The sequence below is a fragment of the Bos indicus genome, chromosome 3 (assembly GCF_029378745.1).
Source record: "Bos indicus isolate NIAB-ARS_2022 breed Sahiwal x Tharparkar chromosome 3, NIAB-ARS_B.indTharparkar_mat_pri_1.0, whole genome shotgun sequence".
Taxonomy (NCBI): Eukaryota; Metazoa; Chordata; class Mammalia; order Artiodactyla; family Bovidae; genus Bos; species Bos indicus.
In genome coordinates this window covers 14,432,087-14,451,347 of record NC_091762.1, presented here as the reverse complement: position 1 = coordinate 14,451,347, position 19,261 = coordinate 14,432,087, and the positions used below count along the sequence as shown (strand labels likewise).

Here is a 19,261-nt window from a genome sequence, read left to right as displayed (position 1 = left end):
AGCGTCAGAGCAGGGAATGCAGCCTGGGTTCTCAGCCCCCCAGACCTGTGCTCTTCCCACACACAAGGTGCCCACAGGCCACTCTGTGCTGTCAACTGGACCTCTGCCCTTCTTCCCCAAGGCCAGATCAGAAGCCCCCTGCCTCCCACCCCCAGAAGGGACCATGTCCATCAGACTGGCTTTCCCAGGGTGCATACTGGGCACAGCTCTACGCACAGGCGATATTCTTCCTGTGCTTGTGACCAACCCAGCCAGCCCAAACCTCACCTGGGCCTTTCGCCTTTTGGCCGCCATGAGGAGGAGATGGTACCGAGGGGCAACGGGAAGGCTGATATCATCCAGGCTGGCAGCAGGAAGCAGAAGGGAGGAGAGGGTCTTCTCAGGGTTGTCCTGGTCCAGAGCCTCATTGATGAGGCTGACCGCAAGGATCTCTGGGAAAGGGAGATGGAGGTGGGCGGAGGGCACAGGCTTATGGCTAAAGGACGGGGCTGTCCGAGTTGGGCCGTCATCCCCCTGTCCTGGACTCCACTCACGATCAGTCTCTTCCTGGACCTGGGCGTTGACCTGGCTCACTGCAGCCTGTAGGTCATTCCAGCTCAGGAAGGCCCCATCCACTCCACATATCTGTCGCAGCTTCACCAGAGCATCAAAGTACCTGGCAGCCAGGTGAGTGAGGATGAGGGGAGAGCGTGTGCATCATCAGCCAGAGGTCAGGGGAAACTTCTGGACTTTTCCACGCTTGACCTCCAGGACATCACATCAACCTCACAGGCTGTCCTTTCTGAGTCTCCTCTGCCAGTTCCTCCTTCACCTCTAAGCACAGAGCACCCCAAGACTCAGTCTTCAAGCCTTTCTCTCTCCATGCTCACATTCTAAGTGATCTCACCTAACCTCATGGCTTGATGCACCATGTGCTAATGACTCCCCAAAGTACACCTGCAACCCATTCATGAATGCCAGCTGCCTGCTCAGCATCTCCACATGAATGTCTGACACTCACCTCATGTTGAACTCACATCTTAACTCCTGATTCCCCCACTTGCTCTGCATCTTCCACAGTCTTCTCCATCTTGGTAAATATCCACTCCAACTTCCCAGGCCAAAAATCTTGAGGTCACACATGACTCTCTCTCATACTCCATATCCACCACATAACCAAATCCTGTCAGTTCAGCTTTCAGAATATATCCAAAATATGGCTCCTTTTCACCACCTCCACTACCGTGGCCCTAGGCCAAGCCTCCATCATCTTGTGCCTGCATTACTCTGACATTTAACAGGTCTCCTTACTTTTCCCTTTTAACCTATAGTCGAGATTCTTGGCACAGCAGCCAGAGCGATCCTGTTAAAAGTAGATTGCATCACCTCCCTCATCACTCAGATCCCTCCCATGGCTTCCTCCTCACCTGGAGTAAAAGCCAGAGGCCTACATGGTCAGGTATCTGAGACTTCACCTCCCATTATTCTCCTCCCCTCCTTCCACCCCAACTCATGGTCTCCCAGTGTTCTGTGAACACACCAAGCACTCTTCTTTTTCAGAGTCTGTGCTACAGCTAGCTCATGGCAATCACGTATGCCATTTAGGTCTCCCTCAAAATGACACTCTTACCAAAGAGGCCGTCTATAACCATGCCATGTAGCAGACACAAACCACGCTTACCAGGCCCACATCCTTTATCCTCTCTGCCCTGTTTTATTTATCACCCTGTATGCTGTGCTTAGTCGCTTAGTTGTCTGACTTTTTGCGACCTCATGAACTGCAGCCCACCAGGCTCCTCTGTCCATGGGATTCTCCAGGCAAAAATACTGGAGCGGGTTGCTATGCCCTCCTCCAGGAGATCTTCCCAACCCAGGGATCAAACCCAGGTCTCCCCAATTACAGGAGGATTCTTTACCGACTGAGCCACCAGGGAAGCCCATTTATCACCATAGCTCTCCTTATCATTTAACGTATTTGTTTTTTGCCTCTCTTCCTCTGCTAGCACAAAGTCAGATGACAGCAGAATCTGTGTTTTGTTCGCTATTGTCCCAGCACCTAGATTAGTATCTGGCACGTGAGTAGGTACTCAAACATTAGCAATGAAAGATTAAATAAATGGAGGGAAGGGGAATGACTGTGAACCCAACCATTCCCAGAAGAAACACAGGTCAGGGAACTGCAAAAAGACCCAGAGACCGGGCCTGGGCCCAGAAACAGGACATCATGCAGAAGGCTAGCCTCCGAGCACAAGAACTTGGGGTCTTGGCTACACTCTCTCCATCACCCATCCCCTCCCTCAGCATGCTGCTACACCTTTCTTACCGCTGAGCGTTCTCCCTGTCCACCTCGGCCAGGCCCGTGGCAGGGTTCACCAGACTGCTCCAGAAGCCACTAGCATCCTTGGCTTCCAGAGCCCGGTTGATCAGGACCACAGCTGAGAGCATCTCCACAGCCACAAAGAGCTCCTCCTGGGCCAGCTCCTGCAACACAGGGAGGGCTGAGTCTCCACGGGCTGGTGAAGGGCTGGGGGCCCAGCTGCCCTCCTGCCCCCAAGCCTCTCCCACATCCCAGAGTCTACATCTCAAAACCCCTACGGCCTAATCCACTCACTAATAATTAAACTTAATAATGCTTACTACATATTCAATGTATAAGTACTTAGCGCACACTATCACTTAATTTTTCTAACAAGCCAAAAAAGTAAGTACCATTGATATCCCCATTTCACAGATGAGACCATAGTTAAGTAATATAAGTTAAACCTAACTGCCAGACACCAGAGCCCACACTCAACCAGTGAGTTCTACTGGTCCCTACCACACACTAAGAACTGCACTCAGCCCTGGGCACACAGAGAGGAAGAGAAAGTAGGCCCCTCTGTGCTATACCACACACCAAAGGGCCCCTTTCCTGCCGGGTCTTCACCCTGTGCTTGGCCCTGTCTGGAGCACCCTTCCTGTCTTCTACAAACAGAATGCTGCAAATAATTAATAATAATAATGGCTAAAACTTTCAGGCCAGGCTCATTTCTAAGCACAGATGTTAACTCATTTAATCCTTACAACAATCCTATGAGATAAACATATTATTGTTCTGATTTTATACATGAATCGAGGGGCAGAGGAGGTAAATAGTTGGCTCAAGGTCACATAGCTGGGAAGTAGCAGAGCTGAAATTTAACTCAGGCGGTCTGGCTCTAAAGTCCACATTAGTGGCTATATCTTACTTCTTAGGACTTATTTTTTGCTTCCTTGTCATAGACTTCCTCACATTCACTGAGACCAGCCCCTTCCCATGTGCTGTGCCTGGACTTGAGGCTCTGTAAATGCCAGCTGTGGGGAGAATTCTCTGTTGAGTCTCCTCTCTTCCAAGAAGACTTCCCAGATTTACCCCAAGCTCTGCCCCCTCCATTCTCCTACTGTGAAACTGTCTTCATTCGCATCATCTACACCTCCCTCCCTGTCTCTGCTTGGACCCTCGGATGTGTTCTAACTTCTCCAGCAGGCTGGGAAGGCCCTATCACTTCACCATCAGAGAAGCTGTATGGACGAGGGGAGGCGGGATAGCAGAGTGGTAAAAAGCATAGGCTTCAAGTATACTCGGCTTTGCATGCACTCCCAGCACTGCCAGCTATAGCCATTTGGGACAAATTACTTAACCTCAGCATCTGTTTCTTCATCTCTAAAATGTAAATACTACTTATCCTATAGGGTTCTTTTAGCATTAAATGAGTGTTTAAAGCAGCGTTTGCTCAAAGGTATTTGCTATTATAATGTACCCAGGATGGCAAGGATGGCAGCCCCCCTCCCACCCCTAGTCACTTGCCAGCATTTAACAGTGCTCTCATGGGTGCTCTGGACTGACTGCTCTGATCCCTCCAGCTGCTTGGGAACCCGAGAGCTGGACCCTCACTTCTAGGGCTTACCCCCTGCTGCTGCTGCTGGAGCACTGCCAGCTCCTGCTGGTACACAGCCGAGGCAAAGGGGTACACTGGAGGCAGCTGGGCTTCTGGGCACATCAGCTCCTTCACAGTGTCAGCTGCCACTCCCCTCCGGATAGCTTTGTTGATCCTCTGCACAGCCCGGAGCACTGCAGGGGAGGAGAGAGAGGCCGTGGAGGCTGGGCATCCAGTGCCATTTCCATTCTCCTAGCTAAATAGATTCTGCTGGCAATCTCTGAGTGGAAATAGCTTTGAACCTCTGCTAGGTTCCAAATGTATTTCTAAATGTTCAGGAGGAAAAGGGGCTGGGTCGCTTTGAGAAGAGGTTCTGGAAGAAGCAATTTGTCAGGCCTAGAAGTGGAGTAGCTCAGCAGGTAACAAGGAGTGGCTGTCATAGCTGAGGTGAGTTCCTAAGGTGGTGAGCGCAAGACTGACAGGAGGTTATGGGGCGCAGCTAAGATGAGGTTGGTCAACCTCCAGAGACCAAATCTTGATGACAGGGCACAGGAATAGGGAACCAGCTTAAAGGTGGAGCCATTTGGGCTGCAAAGGGGCCATGGTGCATCAATGTAGTTTTAGTTTTCAAATGCTGGGGCTTATAAAATGCCAGGCAGATATGGGCATTGCCATCAAGGAGCACAAAATCTACTGGAAAAAAATAAGGATAAAGAATTACTACATGGCATTGCTGTCACGGCTATGAAAGGTATTTCCTTTCCCCACTAGTACCCTGGCAGTGCAGGGGAGGGGAGACTTCAGGGGAGAGAGGAGGACGATTTCACAGAGGAGGAAGCTGTGAGGCAGCTCTGCGGGACATTTTCATCTGGTTTCCACCGGTGACAATGTGGGGGAACTGTAATCTAGAGGACAGAGGCCTGGCAGTGGGCAAGGCTGGGGCCATCAAGCAAGAATAAGTCGTCTGACCCGGCTAGGCTGGTGGGATGTGAAGAGAAGGGTCGGAGAGATATTCGGAAGGTCTCACATACCAGGAGGAGGAGGAAAAGGGACTCAAGTCTTGGAGAAATATGGAAGAACCCGTGAAGGTCTGAAGGTGCGCAACAAAGAAGATCAGATCAGATTTGTCAGATTACTCTGGCACGAGGAAAGAACTGAGTGATAAGCAGACCATTAGCCAAGAGTGACCTGGGGGCTCCACAGAGCCTGCCAGACAAAGGTGAAAGGTGACCGAGCAAGTCCAGACAGAGGCAAGCATTCGCGCCAGGTATGGTGACCACAGGCCTCTGCAGGACGCTTGGGGCTCTGTTTTCCTTCATGCTTGCTCTCCAGGTTGATCCCCTGGGAGGGAGACAATCACTAACTCACATTCTTTTACTGAAGAATTCTATCTGTATAGCATAATTTTAAGGGAAACTTAGCTGCATCACGAGTTTCTCTCTCATCTGGGCCATCACTATATTTTGGAAGCCAAAGGAACCCAAGCAGGTTGAAACGGTCAAAATACAGGGCAAGTGCTTACAAGGAAACTGCCTGCCCCAGGAGTTCAGCCTGGTGCAGAACTGACTGTCATTATCTCCAAGGCCTTAATGAATTTAACTGTAGCATCCCTCTAGGGAGCCAAGAATAGGGCATACTAGGTGGCAGCTGGGAAATGGAGCAGCAGTCTGCACTGCTCTGTACAGAAGCCAGCCAAGGAATTACACTCTTCCAAGAACCAGGGATACAGCCAGACCAGGTCTCAGCCTGGAGGTGACTTACTGGCTTGTTCCTGATCACCCTTTATGTTGGCAGCAGCCACACCAGCTTGGACCTCCTCCTTTTCCAGAAGCTCCATCAGGCCCAGCTCCTGGAAGAGGGAAGAGATGCAGTAGAAGAGAGTCCTCCTGGGGCCGTGAATGTGCTTCAGGAGCAGCCAGTGAGCACCCCAGGTCCACCCAGTCACCTACCCTCAAGCCCACCTCCCCCCTCTTTTGGCAGACTAGCCTGGCCCGCCCAGCCCTAGGAACTCATCTCTAACCTCTGGCTTTTTCTTACCCAGCAAACATCGGAAGTAACAACACAGGCAACACAAATATAGTGTCTGGGAGAAAGTCAACAGCATTGAAAATAAGATTGCTAACTTGAAGCCTCAACTCAGCAATGGCGGAGCATATCACTGCCTATCAGGATGCTCCCCGGGGCCCCCTGGTCAGTATGAGAGATGCTCAGAGGGCAGAAGCTGACCAATCTGGTCCATTAGACTCTGGGGTAATTTAACCATTTAAATAGGCTTCCCTGGTGGCTCAGATGGTAAAAAATCTGCCTGCAATGCAGGAGATCTGGGTTCGATTCATAGGTGGGAAAAGATACCCTGGAGAAGGGAATGGCTACCCACTCCAGTACTCTTGACTGGGAAATGTCATGAATAGAGGAACCTGGCTACAGTCCATGGGGTTGCAAACAATTGGACACAACTGAGCGACTAACACACACACACAGCATGTAGTCAGCACGTACTAGATACAAAGAATTGACAGTGGTGAGGCTCTCCACCATCCCATAGTCAGATAGAGAAGGTAGCAAGTCATAGAGCCTGACCTGCGCTTTCTGCTCTCTGTCTGAGCTCAGCTGTTCCAGGTACCAGTCCGCAAAGTCTCTCCTCACTCCTTGCAGGGTCAGGACAGGGTCTTGAAGAGCCTCAAGCAAGGCCTCGGGGCTCTGTCTTTCCAGGGCATCATCAACAACTTCTAGGGCCCCATGGACTGAAAAGACCAAGACTCCATAATGGAAAGCCAACCCCTCGTCATTCCCAGCTCAGCCCACTTCTTTTCTGCCCAGGGTTACCTCCACCCCTGCCCCCTGGGCTCCTAGGACCCAGCCTAAATTCTTTAGCTTGATCCTCATGGTCTTCCCAGCTCATCACTCCAGAACCTGAGGATACCCTTACCCAAACAGGCAGGTACAGACTCCATCCTGGGCCTTCAAGCAGCCTCTCCTGCCCTGATCCCCCATCCCCATTCATCCATCCTCCAAACTCTCTTCTTGAAGGACCCCAGACCAACTGCCCCCAGCACCAAGGGCTGAACGGCCTTCCCCTTTGTCTCTGTCCTCTCCATGGCTCTCCATTCAAACAGAAGCCCCCTTGACAGAGATTGCTTCTCCAGACACTGACAGATGTAAAGAACACATATAGCCTTGACTTTGAAATAAAGGTTGACCCAAGTGAGGTCATGGGCCTTCTGGCCTGAGAGAAGCTAACCTCAAAACTCCCTGGGTGGGGGCTAATCCCTCAAACCTGTCCTGGCCTGTCCCTCTTACCATTGACATGGTTGATGTTGCCTTGGATTTCTGCTTGAGTTAGGTAGCAGTCATAGATGTCCTGGCTTTCTCCATCATTCTGCAAAAAATACATTGAGAGGGGAACCTGGGAAAACCAGTTCAATCTTTCTTACTCCTCCCTCCCTGTATAACTATTTGGACTTCTGGGGGTCTTCTCAAAGCCAAAGATCAGTCTGGTTAGAAGGAATCTGGGGAAATTGTGTGACCTAACCCCCTCCCCCCGCCAGCCAGTACTAACACAGTTAAGCTGAACTAACCTTGGGAATCTCCAGTCCAGTCTCATCCAGTTCTACATTCCAATCTCTTAGCCCTGCCCCAGAACCTTTTCCCCCATTGTCTCTTCTGAATTCTTATCATTCTCCTCAGTTCCTCTCCTATTTCTCTATAGTAACTGACAAGTTAGTTTCTCCAGGCAACTTTACTCAGAGACAGGACAGACAGGAGTCCTGGTTTCACTAGAGACTTTCCAGGCCACCCAGCTTTTTGGCCCTTGCCAGCCAAGTCTCCTTACGCGGTTCCTAGCGTTGGCAGCCTTTTCCATCTTGGCCTGAGCCAGAAGCTCCTGGTAGATGGCTGCCAGAGGCTCTCGAAGATTCTCCAGCAGAGCATTGGGATTCTGCAAGGCCGCCAGGGTGTCTCTGACCACCCCTCGCTCCACTGCCTCATTGATGGCAAGAACAGCCGCATGGACTAGGAGGGGACATGAAAACAAGGTCAGGAGGCCAGAGCAAACCCCAGTCCAGCTACAGCATAATCAGCTGCAGACCACTCTGACATTACCCTTTTTTCTATCCATGAGGCCAGGCAAGTCAGGTAGCCATCATATGGCCCTGCCTATGATGAGAGGTAACCAAAGTTTATGTGGGGGCATAAGACTCAGAGTCCTCCCATACCCACTGAGTGACACCAACAGGTGAGCCTGATCTCTACCTGCAGCCTCATCCACTGAGAGTTCATTGGCCAGGATGCCCCCGATCTTGCTGAAGGCAGGCAGCTGGAGGTCATACTTAGCCAGTTCAGAGGCCATGTTGCTGAGTTCCTCAGCTGCAATGATAGGACAGGTGCCCTTCATCAGGCCCCAAACCCCCAAGACCCCACCCAGACTGTGGAGGTTGGGGGAGGAGATGGGCTTACCTGTGAATTTCACCTTCCCATATAGATCATGTATCTGAGGAGCCAATCCCAGCCGGAAGAGGAAGAGACTGGGAAAGAATGGAAGGCATTGGGGCCTATTCATTTTGACAGGCTGCCTAGAATAGGTTTGCAGGAGATACTACGGGAATTTAGAGATGAAGACCATTCAGCACCTGCCCACAACTCATCCCCCATTTACAGGGAGATAGGCAATGTAAGTCGGCCCAAGGCAATGCTGGAGCAGATAAGTAAGATGCTATAGGAGGTCTGTGGGGAATGGGAAGGCTTTACAGAGAAGGACACATTGCAGCAGCAGGTCATTGGATGGAGATGTAGGATGCAAAGGGCATAGCAAGCAGAGACCCACTGAGCTAAGGCATGGCCACGTGAAAGGATGCGGGAAATGAAGCCAGGAGGAGATGACGTGGTGGACACAGAAACAGGTCAATCACTTTCTGTGACTTAGCCAACTGGTTGCTGATGGCTGGCTGTAAGCAGGACTAAACAGCCGTCTCTCTTCACACTGACTGTGACAGCATGTGACCCTCCTGATACATCCTAATCGGACTTCTCTGCACCCTAGTCACAAGCTGAAGACTCTTCGCTGCCTGCCCTTTCCCTTCACCCACAGAGGTCACACGTAAAGGTGCCCTCCAGCACACACACAAATCTAAACAAAACTAGGTAGATGGAAAATGTCAGTCTGAGGAGTGCTCCCCGTGGTCCACCCTCCGTCCTTCCTGTGTCGGTGTCTGTTGCTGTTGGCTCTTGGTTGCATCCACCCATGGAACCCAGATGATAAAGTCATGGTCTCTCACCTGAGTGCATGGATGCAGTAGACCACCCGTGGCATGTTCTTCTTGTCATAAATGTCCGTGGTCTCTGGGAAGAAGGTCTGGAGGGGAAACCACCCAATTACTGCCACTGGAGACTTCTAAGCAGCACCAGATATGGAAAGAGAGGCTGAGGAATGGGTCTTCCTATCTGACCTGGGATGCGTGTTCCTTTGTTGCCTGGGGCTTCTGGGTCAATTTCCCCAACTCTTTACAGCCAGCACTCATCCACATACTCAGTGTAAAAGAAAGGCACTGGGACACACTCCAGCTGAGGCCCAGCCACAGACACACAGCCAAACCAAACATTAACCCAACATCAGACGAGACTATCAAGTCTACAGGATGCAGGCCACATGCTCCAGGAGAAATAGGTGCCTCCATTCATCCTACAGACACAGCCAGCCTCTATCCCTCACCTTGGACTCTCACCAGAGGCGGCATGCTGGGAGCTGGCCATGACCCCAAAAAGGGCCAAGTGAGACACACACTGCCAAGGACCACACAGGATCAGGATGTGCCATCACTGTGTCCAAGCCAGAGGTCTCTAACCAGTGGGGACCCCTCTAAGAGCTAAGTCACCCCTGGCATGATTTCCCATGCCACCTGATGACAGTAATGAGCTTTAACCTCAATACATCTCGGTTACCTTAGATACATAAGAAAGGACCAAATCTTGGGACTTAAAAGCATTCTAGCCTCATCAAGGACACATGTTTCTATTGTTTCTGCCTCTCACTAAAGCTTCTTTCTTAACTGCCACTTCCTTGTCTTATAGTTCTCTCCTATAGTGCAGAAAAACACAGCATAGTCTTACCATGCCTTAATATGTATAGTCTTTACAATCTACAAAAAGAGATCAAACAGATCATGTGATCTTCCTAACAACCTTGTATGGTAGATAGGGAGGGATCACTATCCCCATTTTACAGGTGAGAGACAGACCGGGAGTCAAAGAGCCGGAGGACACACGGCATGTGTCCAGCTGGGGTCCTGGCCCAGGCTTCCAAGCCTGTCACCTAGGAGTGTGGTGCGTCCTCACTTCAAACTATGAAATTCTGGTGGAAAGACAGCCCGTCAACACAAGGCCCACCTCCTGCATTATACAGGGGCCTCACTGACTAATGGGAACAATGCATCCTGGGCCAGGGAGCCTCCACCTCCCTTCACTTGACATACCCACAGGGAAACAGAGGCAGAGACCAAGTAACAAGGTTCAAAGACACATGGAGATGAATACTGAAGGGTCCCAGGGAGATAAAGCATGTGTATGGTGGGGGTACTGGTAAAGAGCAAAGATGAACCCCAATCTTAAGGCCCAGTGTTACCGAAGGCAGACCGATGTGGGCTATTGCAGACAGCCAAAAGTTGATGTTGTCCGTGTGACGGAAATGCAAGCCAGTTGCCTGAAAGGGAAGGAAAGAGAAGAGAATCTATTTCCACAGTTCTTGGGGTTTGCTATGGGTAGAGTCCAGACCGGAATTTGAAGATTCAAGGGGTGAGGGCAGAGGACCCTGCCCTATGGATTTCCCATGCCCCCAGGATGGAGACACACAGACAGACAGAAACCACCAGGTATGGATGCCCCAGCGGGGCATTTGGGAAGGATGGCACAGGGATGGGATTAGCAAGCTAGTATGGCTTCCGAGAAAAGGGGAGTCCAGAGCTGGGATGGGAAGGAGAGGCAGGCTGGGCTGGCTAGAACACAGGGAAGGGGAAGCGTGCCCTGGAAGTACCTTCAAGGTAGTAGAGCCCACAGCCTCTGCGTGTAGACTGTAGGTAGAAAAGCCTGCTTGGAGGTTCTCATATTAGGGCCTCTCAAAACCCACCTAGCAAATGCCTGTTAAGGGTGATACACATTGCCTGGCTGGCAGATACCCATTGAAACCTGTTGTTCTAGTGCAAAGATTAATAGCATCCTTTTCATCCTCAACAGTAACCAGGTCTGGACAATAAATTGTATGGTCATCCCACTCTAACAGCTTTGAGAAGAGGGAGTTTGAGAGGAAGAATGTAGAGGGTAGAGACCTCTGCTCCCCACCTGGTACCGCAGCTGCTCCGCATCATAGATCTTCTTCAAGGGAACCACAGAGGGTGCGAAACAGTGGCCCAGCTTGGCCAGCAGCACTCCGTTCCGGAGGCTCTCCTCCAGCTCCACCGGGGAAGGCAGCTCCTCCTTCAGGCAGGCCTCCATCCAGCTGAGAGCATGAGAGTAGTTGTGACCCGCTCGGGCAGGCCACAGCACTACATCCAATCCCAGGACCTTCCTCCCTCCCTCGCTCCCTTTAAGCAGCCTCTCGCTCTCTCCTGACTCCTGCTCCTGCCCTGCCCCCAACACCCACCTCTGCCCACTGCCTGGCTGTTTCCACAGTCTTCCAAGCTGCCTCAAACACCTGGATTGGCCAGTCCTCAGCCCCCATCTGCCCCATATATCTTCCATGACAGATACTGAAGCTGCCCATCTTCAGTGAGGCTTAAACAGTCTCTTACCTGTTACATGATATAACCTCTCACTCAGTCTGGTTATGCATTTGAGTGCTGAACCAAACCTGCTCACTTCTCTTATTCTGCATGTTCTCAGAACCCAGGCACACAAAGGTCATGTCTACACAGCTCAAAACCCAGTTTTGATGGTTTTGATGATGAAGAGGGGAGTAGGATTGAAGCAAGGGGAGCAGCACAAACAGACAAAAAGGAATCAGAAGACCTGCTTTCCACACCCTCTCCCAAATTCACGTCTCTGAGCCTCCAGTTGCATAATCTGCAAAATGAAGATACCACCTGTACTTCCCACTTCAGCGGGCAGCTGCCATGATTAAATGAGATAATGAATGTGAAAACACCTTGAATGTAAATATTAAGTATTATTATGGTTGATGAGTATATAAGGGAGAGAATAAGGGCTCCCATCTGAGAGGCCCAATATGTGGGCTCCTCCTCCACATTTTGGGATCTATAGGAAAGTATCTGTTTTCAAAGAAAGAGCAAGTCACACTTCATTTTATGCTTTCTCTACCACAGACACCTGATTTCCTATCTACCCCATCCTACCTACTTTTTGGGAGAACATTAAAATTACACTACTGATTGAAAGGAAAAAATTAAGCATTTATCCTTCCTTTAGAGCCAACATCCATTCATAGGAAATATGGGGTAGAGTGGAACAAGTTGAGTGAGACAGGAAATGAATAGAAAAAGCCAGAATGTAGGATGTTCTAAAAGACAAATGACTTTGTTTCTTCAACAAGTCAGTGACATAAAGAACTGAAAAGGGGAGGTGAGCTGTTTTAGATGAAAGAAGACTTAATAGGACATAATAACCAAATGTAATATATGAATTCTTTCAGATCCTTAACTGGATAAGTCAAGTGTAAAAATATGTGATTTTTTAGGCAATCAAGAAAATTTGAAAATGGCCTGAGTGTTGATCAAGGATTAATGGATAACTTAGGTAGATATTATAATGGCATTGTGGTTATGAAGGCAAATGTCCATATACAGAGATATATATTAAAGTATATAAGAGGGATAAAAGGATGTGATGTTGTATTTGTTCACAGATGGCACACTCGTCTTTGCAGAAAATCTGAAAGCATGACACCAAAAAACTCCTGGAGATAATAAGTGATTATAGCAAGGTTGTAGGAGACCAGGTTAATATATAAAATTCCACTGCTTTCCTATATACCAGCAGTGAGCAAGTGGAATTTGAAATTAAAAACACAATACTGTTTATATTAGCACCCCCTTCCAAATGAAATTAGGTATAAATCTACATAAGGAAATCTATAAAACTGATGATGAAATCAAAGAACTAAATAAATGGAGAAACATTCCATATTCATGGATAGGAAGATTCAATATTGTCAAGACGTTAGTTCCTCCCAACTTGAGCTATAAGTCAATTCAATCCTAATAAAAATCTCAGCAAGTTATTTTGTGGCTGTCCATACAACATTTCTAAAGTTCACAAAAGGTGCGCCCAGCTAGCTTAGTTGGTAGAGCATGAGACTCTTAAAGTTTACATGGAGAGACAAAACACCCACACTAGCCAACATGATATTGAAGAACAACAACAAGTTGGAATACTAACACCACCTGACTTAGCCACAGTAATCAAGACAGTACAGTACTGCTGAATGAACAGACAAATAGATGAGTGGAACCGAACAGAACCCCTGTAAATACAGTCACTCGATCTTTGACAAAGGAGCAAAGACATTCTTTTCAACAAATGGCGCTGGAATAACTAGATATCCACATGCAGAAAATGAATCTAGACACAGACCTTACACTCTGCACAAAAATCAACTCAAAATGGAGCATCCACTCCAAAGTAAAATGCAAAACTGTAATAAATATCCTAGAAGTCAACATAGGAGGAAACCTAGATGACCTTGGGTATGGCAATGACTTTTTAGATACAACACCAGAGGCACAGTCCTTGAAAGAAATAATAAGCTAAATTTCACTAAAATTAAAACCTTCTGCTCGACAAAAGGCAATGTCAAGAAAATAATATGACAGTCACAGATTGGGATAAAATATTTGCAAAAGAAAACATTTACAAAAGACACATCTGAGGAAATTTCCTGGAGGTTCAGTGATTAAGACTTGGTGCTTTCACTGACAGGGCCCAGGTTTAATCCCTGGTCAGGAAATTAAGATCCCATAGCCAAAAATAAATAAATTAAATTAAATTCGTATTTTAAAAAAAGACATATCTGATAAAAGATTGTTACCCAAGATATACAAAAACTCTTAAAACTCAACAGTAAGAAAACAAACAACCTGACTGAAAAATGGGATAAAGATCTTAACAGACACCTCACCAAGAAAAATGTACAGGTTTGGCTCTCCCTTGAGCCAACCTGCTGTTCTAACAGCATCTCCCACTCTAATAAACTTTATTCTCCTCTCGTAAGAAAAAAGAAAAGAAAGAAAGATATACAAAGAAAATAAACATATGGCAAATAATCTGAAGAGATGCTGCACATCATATGTCATCAGGGAAATGCAAATTAAACCAATGATGAGATACCAATATGCACCTATTAGAATGGTCAAAGTCTGGAACACTGACATCAGTGCTGCTGAGGCAATGGAACAACAGGAACTCTCATTCACTGATGGGAAGCCACTTCGGGAAGCCATTTGGTGGTTAATGTACTTTTACCATGTGATCCAGCCATTGTGCTCTTTGGTATTTAACCAAAGGAGTTGAAAACCTACATCTGCAAAACATACTGTCAAAACTTAGAAGCAACCAAGATGACCTTCAATAGGTGAATGGATTAATAAACTGTGGTACATCTAGATAATGGAATATTATTCAGCACTAGTAACGAATGAGCTATGAGACCATGAAAAGACATGGAGGAAACTTAGATGTATATTACTAAGTAAAAAGAAATCGATCCTAAAAGGCTACATATTGCATTATTCCAGGTAAGTAAAATTCTGGAAAAGGCAAAACTATGGAGACAGTAAAAAGATGAGTCAGTGCCAGGAATTGGGGGTGGGGTGGGAGAGAGGGGGTGAATACGTGAAACAGAGACTTTCTGGGCAGTGAAACTAATACTATAATTATGGAAGGATACATGTCATTATACATTTGTTCAAACTCATAGAACGCCTACAATTCAAAGAGTGAACTCTAAGGCAAACTATGGGCTTTGAGAGATTATGTGTCAAAGTAGGTTCATCAATTGTAACAAATGTACTACTCTTGAGGGGGATGTTGATGGTGGGGAGGCTATGTGTGTTACTAGGAAGGGGATATATGAAAAATCTCTGCATCTTTATCTTAATTTTGCTGTGAACCTAAATAGGCTCTATAAAGTCTTTAAAAAAATAAAAGCTGCTATTTCAACTCTCCCTTTCCCACAGAATGGACTCTTGTCTTTTTCCGTTTGCTTTGGGGGCAGATGCCTGGGGTGCGCAAGATGGGAAAAAGAGGCCAGAAAGAGGCAGCCCCTCTGCTCACCGCTTGGCTTCCTCCAGCCGGCACAGGTATTGGTAGGCGATGTTCTGCCGCCTCTGCTCATCCATTTCCTCCGCTGTGAGGCGTTCATCTGAGGAGTCAAAGGGAGCATTAGACAGAGGGCCATAGCCAGGTTCTTCTTAGTAGATTTTCTTAGGCAACTCTGCTCAGAGACTGGTGGCAGCTCCCACATGCCTGTCCCCCTATTCCTAGGACACTGGCTCCTGGGAGCTACCATTCTTCTGCTACCATTCAGTAAAAATATCCTAGTCAGCACCCTGTTAGAGGGAGGATCCTTCCTCTACTTGGAGGCATTCCTTCCCTTTCCAGCCATGTTCCTCTCCAGCCATCTTCCAGACCTCCTCCTTCCCGAAACTTCATAGCCCTTCCCTCAGTTACCTCCTTTCAGGGATGTCCAGATCCCTCCTTGGCTGGGAACTTAGCTCCTCATTTTATCCCTAATTAGGCTCTGAGTTCTCCAAGAACTGGACTTCTGTCATCCTCCTCATGTACTCTCCCAGAGACTAGGTTAACAGAACCAGCTAAGATGCATCAATCAGCAACCATTCATTCATTCAATACCTCCTGTATGTCGCGCTAGACTAGTGGACCCCTACTCTCAAGAAGTTGTTATTTAGCTGCTCAGTCCTGTCTGACTCTTTTTGACCCCCAGGGACTGTAGCCCGCCAGCTCCTCTGTTCATGGGATTTTCCAGGCAAGAACACTGGAGTGGGTAGCCATTCCCTTCTCCAGGGGATCCCTGGGATCCCACCCAGGGATTGAACTCAGGTCTCCTGCTTTGCAAGTGGATTCTTTACCATCTTAGCCACCAGGGAAATCCAAGCAGAAAGGAAGGAAAAGCAACTCAACAGAGAGTACCATGTGAAAAAAAAGCCACTCAACTTGGGATTAAATGGAATGACAGAGAATTTTAAAAGATTACAAAGGTGTAACCTTTTGCTATAGGTCACCTGAGGAAGAAAATAATCTCCAAGCTAAATAAAATGCAGACAATAATTTGACTCCCAAACTCAAGAACAGGAAATCCCTTAAATGAGGCCGCATTCATATTCTGCCTTAGCCACAACCTCCTTTTATCCCTCCCCTAACTCTTCTCTCCCATCCGTCAGTCTCCTTAGGGAAGACAATACAAAACCAGACAAAATGAGAGAAAGCTACATATACACACCAAGAAAATAACGTCAGAGAACTTGAAAAGAGAGTTTAGCAAATCTGTCTCTGACTCAGCACTTAATGCCATTCCGACTCTTTATCTCTTTTCCTTATATCGCTTATCCTATGATATGACTTGGGGGAGGGGCAGGGCTTCTTTGAATTGGCAGTTAAGCAAGTTAAAACACACACACACCCCTCCATGTTCAGATTTGAAAGCACTGGCCAACAGCAGGAAATCCACCAGTTCCTCTGAGGGGGTGTACAAGGAACAAGTGTTGGTTACTAAGCATGGAAAATAAACCAGTAAGTGAATGACATCATTCCAGAATTATGAACTGAGGACTGTGAGAGATGGGCGGGACTTTGTACATACACAGAGTCTTAAAAAAAAAAATCAGTTTTCCTGTTCTTTTCAGGTCTGAAACTAGCTTTCTTTCAACTGATTGGTAGACATGGACTTTGCTTTTTGAATCCAAATGGAGAAGAAGGGAAAGGAGTAGAAGATTTTGCTTTCACTCAGGTCAGATGAAAACCTTTCTGCACTTCCATTTTTCCGACCCCACTCTAAAGCAGTGTTTTGAAAGTGTGGTACATGGACTACCTGCATCACAATTAGGTGGGGTTATGGAAGAAGCCCAGTGGTGCCTGTATAAATGAAGATTATGGACACAAGTTGAGACCTACTGTTGCTAACGCTCTGGGATAGAACAGACACCATAAAGTTTAAGAGGCATTATCTCAAAGAAGCACCAAAAAGTCAGGGAAGTCCCTCATGTCTTGTTAGGCGTTTCGTCCCCTGACAGTGCTTGGCAAGTATGAACTGCTGAATTTTTAAGGAGCCAACCAGACCACCTACATTCTCCCAGCCCCGGAGCCCCAGAATTTGGGAATAAGGGAGAAAACTCTTTGTAAGCTTTGAAACGCGACACAGAAGTCAGAGCATTTCGCAGCTCACAGCTTTACTCCTGCCCGCCAGAGTCCGAACTGGGTGCTCCCTCTCCAATGAACACAGTCCGGCCGCCCCTTGTCCAGCGGGTACCGCGCCCAGCCCCAGCCCCAATCTCTCCCAGGACTGCCGTGTCCCCAACCAGGGGCACCACAACCGGATCCTACTCGGCCCCTACTAGCACTCACAGATCGCCCGGCCTGGGCCCGCTCCTCTCCGCTCCATGTTCCTCCTTCTTCCAGGTTTGAATCTCCCGCCGCCCAGCCACCGCCCCTCACCGTTGCCACAGGCGGACAGGATACTTCCGGTCTATGCCGCAGGGGGCTCTGGGATTTGTAGTACCAGGTTTCGGAGGCGTGACACCAGGTAGAAGGAAGGATACCCCTCAAGGCTGGGAGGACCCTTCTTGTGGTACTTTGGGTCGCTATTTCTCCAGGGCTTCTTCGCTGCTAAATCGTCTTATTTCGAGTAGCCTCTGCTCCTGTCCCTGCCACTTTCATTTCCCCCTAATAGTCGCATTAACCTCACTCCCGTTCCTATAGTGTTCTTTGGTCTAGCTAATTTGAGGGCCTATTTTGTGCTATGCGCTGATCAACGTGGTGCAGATGCAGAGATGCGTGCGCGCTAAGTCGCTTTAGTCGTGTCCAACTGTTTGCAACCCTATGGACTGTAGCCCGCCAGGCTCCTCTGTCCATGGGATTCTCCAGGCAGAAATACTAGAGTGGTTGTCATGCCCTCCTCCAGGGAATCTTCCCGACCCAGGGATCTAACCTGCATCTTTTATGTCTCCTGCATTGGCAGACGGGTTCTTTACCACTAGCACCACCAGGGAAGCCCAATGTAGAGATAAACAAACACAGCTAATGCCCTAAAGAAACTTGCTTGAGTGATAAACACATAATCAAGTAACTCAGAGGTCAGTGATACACAGAGGGAGCAGATAATTGCTGTTGTTAAGAGCAGTGAAATAATAATGCTTTGTGAAATAAGTCAAATAGAAAAAGGCAAAAACTATATGATATCACTTATATGTGGAATATAAAAAATAATACATGAATGTATATACAAAGAAGAAACAGACTGACAGACACGGAAAACAGACTTGTGGTTACCAAAGAGGAGAGGGACAAATTAAGTGTATGAGAGAAACAGATATAAACTACTATACATAAAATAGAAAAGCAACAAGGATTTACTGTATAGCACAGGAAATTATACCCAATATCTTATAATAGCCTATAATAGGATACATCCCCTGGAAGAGGCATAACCCACTCCAGTATTCTTGCCTGGAGAATCCCCATGGATAGAGGAGCCTGGTGGGCTACAGTCCAAAGGATCTCAAAGAGTCAGACATGACTGAGCCGCTAAGCACAGCACATAATAGGTAATAATCTGCAAAAATACTGAATCACAATGCTGTATACCTGAAACTAACATAGGTTTAGAAATAAATGATACTTCAGTTAAAAAAATTCAGACGACTGGATGAAGTAAGTGTTTGAGGAAGAGTATGTAAAATAAGAAAGGAGCAAAGGGCGGAGTGTTGGGAAACACTGGTATTTTAGAGGTGGACAGCCTGGTGGTCCAGTGGCTAAGACTTCATGCTCTCAAAGTAGGGGCACAGGGCTTCCATCCCTGGTCAAGGAACTAGATCCCACATGCTGCAACTAAAGAGTCTGCATATTGCGACGAAAGGTCCCACATGCCACAACAAAGATTGAAGATCCTGCATGCCACAACTGAGACCTGTTGCCAAATAAATAAAAATTAAAAAAAAAAAAAAGTGGACAGAAGGCAAGCAAAGGAGATGGAGAAGGAGTTGTCAGCACAGGAGAAAGACAGCCAGGACACAGTGGCTCATGGACCCATGTAAGCAGAGATTTGCAAGGATATGTCAGATACAGCAGGGAATCAAACAAGAAAAATGATCCAGAAATGATCACTAGATTATTAAGAGGTCATTGGAACCTTGGTGAGATCAGTGTCAGTC

General features: G+C 47.6%; 1 protein-coding gene across 1 annotated transcript in view; it reads right to left on the bottom strand.

Moving 5' to 3' along the window:
- IQGAP3 (IQ motif containing GTPase activating protein 3) overlaps positions 1 to 17,594 on the bottom strand; it is a 39,387-nt gene extending 21,793 nt beyond the window's left edge. The window contains exons 1-15 of the mRNA XM_070784780.1: positions 17,457 to 17,594; positions 15,150 to 15,237; positions 11,205 to 11,361; positions 10,492 to 10,569; positions 9,149 to 9,225; positions 8,331 to 8,398; positions 8,127 to 8,240; positions 7,708 to 7,886; positions 7,176 to 7,254; positions 6,456 to 6,619; positions 5,637 to 5,724; positions 3,906 to 4,069; positions 2,303 to 2,460; positions 534 to 655; positions 268 to 431 (exon numbers count right to left, since the gene is read on the bottom strand). Of these exons, the coding sequence (XP_070640881.1) occupies positions 268 to 431; positions 534 to 655; positions 2,303 to 2,460; positions 3,906 to 4,069; positions 5,637 to 5,724; positions 6,456 to 6,619; positions 7,176 to 7,254; positions 7,708 to 7,886; positions 8,127 to 8,240; positions 8,331 to 8,398; positions 9,149 to 9,225; positions 10,492 to 10,569; positions 11,205 to 11,361; positions 15,150 to 15,237; positions 17,457 to 17,493 (1,737 nt within the window). The 5' untranslated portion in view covers positions 17,494 to 17,594. The remainder of the gene's footprint in view (positions 1 to 267; positions 432 to 533; positions 656 to 2,302; positions 2,461 to 3,905; positions 4,070 to 5,636; positions 5,725 to 6,455; positions 6,620 to 7,175; positions 7,255 to 7,707; positions 7,887 to 8,126; positions 8,241 to 8,330; positions 8,399 to 9,148; positions 9,226 to 10,491; positions 10,570 to 11,204; positions 11,362 to 15,149; positions 15,238 to 17,456) is intronic.
- Positions 17,595 to 19,261: the final 1,667 nt, after the last annotated feature.